General features: G+C 41.1%; 1 protein-coding gene across 1 annotated transcript in view; it reads right to left on the bottom strand.

The window, feature by feature from the left end:
• Positions 1-352: 352 nt before the first annotated feature.
• The window catches only part of ASXL3 (ASXL transcriptional regulator 3), a 99,965-nt gene continuing 90,766 nt past the window's right edge, over positions 353-9,551 (bottom strand). The window contains exons 11-12 of the mRNA XM_058833632.1: positions 6,431-8,372; positions 353-4,061 (exon numbers count right to left, since the gene is read on the bottom strand). Coding sequence (XP_058689615.1) covers positions 378-4,061; positions 6,431-8,372 — 5,626 coding nt within the window. The 3' untranslated portion in view covers positions 353-377. The remainder of the gene's footprint in view (positions 4,062-6,430; positions 8,373-9,551) is intronic.

Genomic DNA, 9,551 nt, shown 5'->3' with positions numbered 1-9,551 from the left:
TCAACTATCAAACAGTGGAGAAAAAATGTGCTGCACTTTGTGCAAATAAATAGAAGCTACGAATGACATGCATTAATGCATTTTTTTTTTTTTTTTTTTTTTTAGCACAGCAACAGAGCTCATAGATGCTTCAGTAACAAGGTTATATTTTTTTTACACTACTTCTACAGGTTTCCTCTTCTTCCCAGAAAATGGCACTCAGGCAGAATAACTAAGTTCTGAAAGCACCACGTAGAAGAAAAAAAAAAAAAAAGTTTTTTTTAAAAAAATCAATCCACTAATTGCAAACCATTAGTGGCCTAAACTGTTCCAATTTCTCTGTTCCTTTGTCCTGTTCTCCCACGTTGATAAGGGATACTGCATCTTTGACTCAGCTCCTACCGCACCACCAGACAAGCTACACACAGTTTGGAAGGCCCTATGCAGTCATCATGACAGAAGGCTCCGCAGCCTTTGCACACGATCATGGCTTTCAGCCTGCAGGAGCATTTCAGTTCCAGCTCATCGGCATTGCTGCTGTCAGCAAATTTCTGAACCGGGATCTGCGCGTTCTGGTTAGACAGGCCTGTGGCAGTGTTTGAACCACTTCCTAAAATCCCAATCGACTTCTCAATTGCAGATGCTGCCCTTTTGAAACTTGTGCTACCAAAGTGTATTGTTGGATAATTTCCACAGAGCTGCTGCTGCTGCTGCTGCTGCTGCTGTGGGTGCTGCGTCTGTATTTTCTGAGCAGCAAGTTGGGTAAAAGGCTTCTGTGGCTCAGAAAGTAAATAGGAAGAGAAATCTGCATTTTTTAATGCAAACGCTTTTAACTGTTCTTTCACTTCGTTCTGATCATAGGAAGCTTGTTTCATGCCCAGTTCGCAGCTGCTGCTTAAACCTTCCTCAAAAGAAATAGGTTCAGATTTTATATTGCTACAGATGCTTGCTGGCTGAGGCCAACTAAGTCTTTTAGTGGTTTCCATAGTAACTGTCGGTTGTTTTTGATCAGAGGGGACTTCTGCATTTGGGTGAGGAGGGGGAGGAGGTGGCAGGGGCGGAGGGGGAGCAGGGGGATGCGCTAATGTTTTACTCTGCAGAGTTTGAGAGGCACTGGCAATGTCATCACCTTCCTTAATTTGAATATTAGGGGAAAACACACTTCCTAGCCTCAGCTGGTTAGCTGCTGTAGAAATATTCATGTCTCCCAAACCCTTCTGTTCCAGGTGTCTGCTAAAAGCAAATGCATTGCAGCCAGGTGGGCCTTTTGAAGTAGTTTGCAACAAAGCTGCCGTAGGAATGGGGCCTCTTGCAGCCATGGACATTTGGTAAAAATGCTGTCTGTGTGAGGTACTGGCTTCTGCGTGAAAGCTGCCATTTTTATCAATGTGAAATAAGCTCTGCTGGAAACTGCATGAAGGCAACGGTCTCTTCTGCTGCTTGATCTCTGGGCTGTGAGCGATCCGGCTCTGAATGGCGTGTTTGTTAAGCCACTCCTGCTTAAATGGCTGTCCGTGCCCTAGCTGATTCATGCTGGAACTAATTACACAAGGAGCCACTTTAACATCTGTGTCCATTGACACCTTCCCAGGCTCACATTTAATTTGAGCATGTTCCCCTATAGTCCTGGCCATCCTCTTTTTCGGATGGTTTTCACGCTTTCTGATTTGTAGCGGGGCTATGCTGCCTGCTGTGAATCCTTTACCATCTGGATTAGGAGAGTTGGAAGCATGTTCAACAATATTTCTCTCGGCCACTACTGTTTTACATACTGAGGTAGTTTGCAAAGGCAAGGGAAGCCTGTTAATTTCTAGTTTGGCTCCTGATCTGGGCTGTGGCAGCACTTTTTCTAAAGGCAGATTGCCTTGCAGTAACTGTGTCACTAAGGGATTGTTGGCCTCCACTGACGACAAGCGACAGCTAGAGCCCCCGGCACTCGTAACTCTCTTTAGGGTTTCCGTTGTCAGGGACAGGGAGTCTTCCATGGAGTCTGCGATGGATGTCTTGGAGGTCTGTGGTGGCTGCACACTCGTGGCTATTTCTGCAGTCTGGGCAGGCATTTCAGGTCCTGTAAAATCCTCGGTGTCCATCCTGAAGCACTTGTCAGACTCATTAGTTTCCGATTTAACAGGAACAGCAATGCTTGTCAAAAGACTCCTAGATTGCAGTTCTGACATTTGTGTGTAACTGGAAGGTTCACTTTTGACATTTTTCAAACAGTTTTGCTCTGCGTATTCCTTATGCTTACCAGAAGTAAGATGGCTGACCACTGGCTGGTCTGTATTCATTGCCTCCTCATCACGCCAACAAATTCTATTGTTAGTGTGGTACTGATTGGCACAGGCAGCATTGGCTTCATTTTTCAGTGCTGAAGGACCTCTTAGTTGCTCAGCAAAGCCTTGGCTGGTATTCACCACCTCAATTAATTTATCTTGAGGAGCAAGAGGCACTTCTCGAAGACTTGAACAACCTGCCTGCAAGTTTTTGCTGTCTTGCTTTGCTGTAATGGCGATAAAGCTGGAACTGTGCTCAAGGTTTTCATTAGCGACCACTTCAGGCCTGCTTATGACAGACACCTGAGGACAGGCTATACTTTGTAAGGCAGCTTCTGTCCTTACAGGTCTGCTCTGCAGGTCAACGCTGCTCTCTGCGTTTTCAATAGAGGAAGAAAGTGACAGACTGGAATTCTGGTTTGTAGTGTGGTCAACAATGACTTTACAAGGTATAGACCTATTCATGGCAGTTTGCGTAAAGCTCAGTGGATGAGATTTACTAGAGAGATCCATCCGGCTTCGTGCCCCAGAGCTTTTTTCTAAAAGATCAGCATTCAATTTAGTAGTGTTATCATAAGAGCTTATTGTCACCATGTTACCAGTAAACATTGAAATGGGTGGCCTTGCAACAGAATCTGCTGCTGCAAGGGCCTCACTGCAACTTAAAGCTGACCTGACGGTAGTGTGGATGGAGACAGTGCTCTGCTCGCTACACCCGGTTATGGCTATCTTATCAGGAGGAAATCTGTTGGTAGTCCCCACTGGGGGAATTAGTACAGAACTACCAGAGAGATGATTTGGCAAGTTACTTGCAATAGATGAAGCTGGCACAGTGGCATAATGACCGGAGACTGCGTTATTCACATTGCTACTGGGTACTGGCAATCTTTTGTCATCGATGGCGTTTGATAAGACTGTGTTGTCTATGGAGACCGGTACATTACTGTTATCAATACATTTTGGTCCAACAGTTATGCATGGAGTATCAGCCCCTTGGATGGTTTTCAGCATATTTATATTACAGGCTGAAATCGCTGTGTTTGCGCTGTCAACAGACATTAACACAGAGGATTTATCAACAGAACTTGCAAAAGAAAGTTCTTTAATTGCTCCAGACATAGCAGTGCTGCAAACACACACAGAGACTGAACTTTTATTATAAAGCACTGGCACACTGTTACTTTCAGTAGAGGTAGATGAAATAATTTTCTCACACAATTGTGGCACAGGTATATTTTCATCAGAACTGTGCACAGATATCTCAGTAGCAGTTTCTGGTAATGTAGCTGTGTTAAGGGACTGCTGCAATAAAGTGGTGGTCTCACGGTGATGAGAAGACTTGTTGCTAGGGGACCTGCAGTTAGGATTAACTATAATGACACCAGTAGAACCTTCAATCTTTGTGTCAGTAGTCGTTGGTATCTCCAGAGATGAGGCACTACTTTCCTTTGAGCTGAACTGTGACTTTGATTCTTTATTAGTCTGGAGTAAATGAGCTCTGGCTTGATGCTTTGCAAATAGCTTGGCCTTTGTTTGCTCCTTGATGTGTGCCAGTGTTCTTGTCTTTCCACCTTCGCATGGGGTCCCCATTGCGCCAGAGACTATGCTGGCAGCTGCTGCCACGGCTGCTGCAGCTGCAGCTTCTCTTTGGGCTCTTGCTTGCTGAGCTCTTGCTTTGATATCTGCAAGAGTTCTAGCCCCAGTGTTTCTCCCACTGCTGACTGAAGTACTTGGGGAAGCTCGAGGTTCTGGTTTGGAAACAGGTTGGCTCTTGATGATAAAAGGTGGTCCAATTTTTGAAAGCTGAATCTAAAGAAAAAGAAAAAAACCAGTAAATTTTATTGAGATCATCAACTCATTAAATTAACTAGCTGTCTCTTTAAGGGTCAGCGAAAGGTAATGAAAGAAATTACTGTTAATGCAGGTGGACAGAAAACTGCTAAAACTTAATGATACTTATGCTTCAATATTTTATCATCCTCCAGCATGAATAACTGACACCTGTATTAGCCCACTCACACTGATCCTTCTGACAGGAAGAAAGATTGAACTGGACGACAACATGATGCTTATCAGACACAATTTGTCAGACCTGTTTTATATTCAGTGCATCTACCTGAGATGATCAACAAGCCTCCTGCAGTGATACTGGACAAGAACCTGCAACCAACCCCTTCCTCAAACATTACATGAAAAAGTAATGTTCATGTAGTGAATCTTTCTCTTTGGTCACTAGTCATTAAGACATCAGGAACTGCCTGTGTTTTGCTTATAAACCAGACAACAAATCTTGCCATTAGATAGGATGTAGCGGTATCTCCATGGAGCCTGTTTTCAAATTCCATGATGGAGTATTTAAGAGTAAACAAAGTGAGTCACTAAAGGATACGCTTTTCCTTTCCTCACTTGCACTTTTAAGAGATTCTAGTACACCCCTGGGTAACTCTTACATTACTGCACTTCAAAAATTAAATCCTCAAGACTATAAATAATAAACTCACAGATAATAAAAAATTAAATACCTAGCACTTTAAGCAAAATAATAACCTGTAAAATCACTGGAATTATTAGGATGTTTCCAATTAGGCATATAGTTTTTCAGGATTAAGAAACTTTGAACCACTTTGTAACTCATACACTCTCTCAGGATACCCCAAGGCTGGCAAAAAGCAAATTAAATTTCTTAAAATGGACATATGTTTATTGGCTATCCCTAGCAATAGGACTTAGTTGTTAGTGCCATGACTTATCTTCTGAAAGGAACTGAGAAGAAAACTAGGTAGCATTTGTGGAAAAACTAGTTATAAGACATGATGGGAAGGGACAGACATGTAGCAAAATGACTTAGAAGAACTGGGGTTCTTTTTCCTCCCTTAATTCCAAAGGATAGGACTTTGTTGGTGAGATGATACAAAAGCCAAATATTTGCTATACTAGAATTGACTGCCCACAATTCTTAAACACATTCTGCTTTTGCTTTCAGGAGCAAGTCTTTTCAGTTTCCACTTTGCATTACCAGAACTTCTAGAGCTCTAAGTGCTTGGTTATTTTTCTTCTTATTATTATAGTAATGACCTTTTTCTATTCCCTAGTGATCTATTTTCCTTTATACTTAGAGAGTTATTAGAATTTATTAGGCTAGATAGACACCTTCCAAATATGAAAGAATATCACTAAACTCAGGACGGGGCGAACTTCCAATTGCATCACTGCTCTTAAAAATAAATTAGCTGAAATATGCTTCTGCACTAGTGATTAAAGCAGTTAGTCTATTTGCCCTCCCGGCCATATTAACAACGTTCAATGACTGCAGCAGTTAAAAATAAATGCAGGAAAGGGCATTTCTGAATAATCAGGAACTAGTATTGCAAAGTCAATGGCTTAAATGCAGTAAATTGGATCTTAAATTTGGCTGATGTCATCAAGTATGAAATTAAAAGGGTCAAATCATGGAGCCTATATATAACTGAATCTACAGAACTGTCTGTTATGAAAAAGACCCTTTTCAACTGAAATATACTTTCTTACATAGCAGAATAATACACATAAAAGTGTTTGCTTAGGTGGTGTATTATTTTTTACCTTTTGCTTTGCCATTAACAAAGGTGTCTATACATATATAAATTAGATACTTCCAGATCAGATCAGATAGGTCTCTGTTTCCAGTTAATTCTACAGGGAAATCTTACTTTGCAGCCTATCCCAAGCCTTGGGCTTGCAAAAGGATCTTGCAAAAGGAACTATTCCGACTCTTGGTTCTCTTGTTGGATTAAGGTGCTGGTTGTTTTTTCTAAGTGCTGGTTATGGTAACATTTATTAGTCATGCTTGCTGGAGAAGACATCCACAGAAGGACAAAATACAGATGGGCAATTAGAAAAACAAGTGCTGCATGTGACTGATGGGGAAGATCTTGAATTAGATTAGGCCATGGATCCTGAAGAGCTCTCCCACACACAAAATAAATTTTTTAGCAAAGACCCCTACCAAACAACTGTAGATATATCTGTATCAGAAGTAATTTGGTGTGGTGGAAATGTCATAGTACAGCAAAACCATCGGTACTAACAGCCCTTACACATCCCTAAAAAGTACACCATGCACTGTGCCTGGATGCAGTTCATAGAGGGACATAATAAACCTTTTGTTTCCAAGCCACCCTGTTTATCCATTACTTTACCTTAAGGGGTGGAACTCGGGGTTCCTCTCTGGGTGGCTGTTCTTTATCAGATGGACTTGTTGATGAAGCATTACGATTAGGTAGATCATCATCTATTCTAGCTCTCTTCTCTTTACAGATTCCAAAACCATGCTGTTCTGCTGTTTTCCTCTTTGGGATCTCTGGGTCTCTACTTTCATTTCTTGCTTCTGGTGATTTTGTGGGTTCTAAAGACTTGGAAGAATGTGAACTCTCTAGACGACTTTGGGTGCTGCCTGTTAGCTTGTGAGATTTACTTCTGCACACTTCAGAGAATGTAGCTTTCTCTAGAGATGAGGTATATAGTTTATCATGTGGCTTTGATGGAAGCAATTCGATATTTTTGCCAAGTGATCCTTCTGATAAAACAGATACCTCTGAGGGCAAGAGTGTACCTTTCTTGTCACCTCTTTGCTGAACACTGTGATTTTTATTTTTGATCACCTCTGGAGGAGTGTGTTCTGGGATGGATGCAATGTAGGATTTCTCAATTTCGGAATGTGACTTAGATGGCTGATGACTGAGGTTTTTGCTTTGGGACTCTTCCAATACTGAAGTATCAGATATAATTTTTAGTGGACCAACTTTAATATTTTCAGGGGCACTCTGAAGCTGTTTTGGCTGAACAAGATTCTCTTCTTGAACCACCTTAGGAATGACAGAGCTTTCTTCTTTCAGAGTGGGAAGGGAGTCTTCCAACAAACAAGGTGATTTCCTTTGTTGCAGAGTAAGTCTTTCGCTGCCTGGGGAATTAGAAACTGGAGAAATCTCTGACGGAAGAGGCAAACTATTTGTCACAAATGTTTCAGAAGTTAGATGAACAGAGGATACTGAAGATGTTTCTGATGTTAAAGGCAAATCAGACATTGGAGATGTTTCTGATGTTAAAGGTAAATTAGAAGCTGGTGATGCCTCTGATGTTAAAGGTAAATTTGACATCAAAGATGCTTCTGAGGTTACAGGTGAGGTGGACATCGGAGAGATTTCTGACATTAAGGGTGTGTGCAAGTTTTCATCACTGGCCTTTTGCTGAATATCACCTTCAATGTTTTCAGAACTGGACACTTCAGATGAGCAAGCTGTTTCAAGAGATGCTGGAGTACAGGGTTCCTCTGAAGTCGACTGAGTGTCTCCTCCAGGAGAGGCAATACAAACTTCTGGACTTCCAGAGGAAAAGGAAGTTTCAGAAATGCAAGCATTTTCACACAACGGTTCCTCAGGGTCGCTATGAAGCTCCATATCCACTGCAATGCCTCCACCAGTGAACAAGGAGCCTTCCAGAGCAGCACTTTGCATTTCTGGCACAATTAACTCTTTTGCAGACTCAGAATCCTTCTCAGCTGTACCGCTGACAGAGTTTGTGGATGAAGCTGATTGTGCTGGTGATATGCAATCCTCCAGCTGATCTATCACAACTGACATCTCCTCCTGAGGGCATTCTGACTTCAACTCTACTTTAATTTCAATGCGAGATACAGTATCAGTTACATCATTCATAATGACACAGGACTCAGTGCTGTCTGCAAGCTGTACTGCCTCTGTCTCCTCATTTGTGCCAGCTGGACTTACAGATTCCTCAGAAAACTCATGTTCTGGCTTATGGTTCTCCTCTTGGCATTCGCAAATACTTGTCTCGACCTCTTCAGCAATTTCCTCCTGAATGACTGATTCCTCAGGTATCAGTATATCCTCAGAATCTGCTGTTAGATCCTTGACAGGAACCTGTTCCATACTACAATGAGATGGACTGTAATCTCTGTCTGGTAAAGGTGGAACTTTATCACTTTTCTCCTCTTGATCCTCAAAATTTGCTTGCTTAGAAGGAGCAGGTGCGCCAGAAGATCCGCACAAAGAATTGCTTTCATCTTCGTCATTGTTCTGCACTGCAGTGAGCTTCGTTGATTCTCCTCTTGACATTCCCAACCTAAAGAAAAACAAAAATAAAATAGGTATTTCCATCACATTAAGGATAAGGGAATAGGCTAACCTTTCTGACCCACTTCTTTTATTTCAAAACAATACATATTTTCTAGTTTAAAATAGCGGCTTGCTTAAGTGGTGCCTAAATAATTTATATACAGTTTTATGTATTTTGGAAACCTAACTACTGAGATTTTCTTACAAGTGTTAAAAACCATGAATATTTTTAATGTAAGTAATCTCTCTGTTTACATTCTTGGTTTTTTGGGTTTTTTGGGGGGGAGAGGGGTTATTTTGTTTTGTTTTTTGTTTGTTTGGTTTTTTTTGAAATACCAGCACAATATTGCAACACTGTTACAGCATCCATTGCAGAAGAAATGCGCAACTCCATCTTCTTCTAGTGGGAACAGTAATAAAGGAAATCCCTTTTTCCCTCCTTCACCTGCTTTTAGGGCCAACACAGACAGCAATATGGCAGAAGTTTAACATTCTCAAGGAGCTAAAAGATACACATTTACAATCTATGCATTCCTTCTCAGGCATGAAGTGCAAAATAACCATGTATGCTATGCATGCTTCTGAAGATTTTCTTACCTTTGATCCTGAACATACTAGTTTAAATAAAGTTGTATTACTTCAGCGGAATTAAAAAAATCTATAAAAAACCCCAAAACAAAACTAAGGCCAAGAGATGACAAAAAAAGGTTTTTTTTAAAAAAAATGTATATGCTCTGACATCCTCATTTCCTTCTATGGCCAGTGGGAGTACAGACGTTCAGCATCTTTGGTTAGATTTTCCTAGCAGACTTTACGCCTCAGCAATTCCATAATAGTAGAAAATACACAAAAGCTTGGTGGGAGGCCTTAGAAGAAATTTCATGGTCTTAAGGATCTTCTAATGTCCTAAACAGATCTCTGTTATCATTTTAATCAGAAAATAAAGAATAAAATGGAAACAAGCAAGCATAAAAGATATTCAGAAGCTATGGAAGTAAAAATTGCTTGTCAGTGTGTAGCCAGAGGATACAGAGATACAAAGGCTTATTCAGATGAAAGCACAGAACATGTAAAAAAACCAAAATCTGCGGTTGAGCATTTTAAAATTACTGAACAGATGTATTACAGTGAGAGCTGTAAACACAAAAAATCCCCCCAAACCAGCCCAGCCTGGAACTGGCATCCC

The sequence above is a fragment of the Poecile atricapillus genome, chromosome 2, assembly GCF_030490865.1.
Source record: "Poecile atricapillus isolate bPoeAtr1 chromosome 2, bPoeAtr1.hap1, whole genome shotgun sequence".
NCBI lineage: Eukaryota > Metazoa > Chordata > Aves > Passeriformes > Paridae > Poecile > Poecile atricapillus.
The sequence above is the reverse complement of the archived record's forward strand: the minus strand, read 5'-3'. Positions and strand labels throughout refer to the sequence as shown.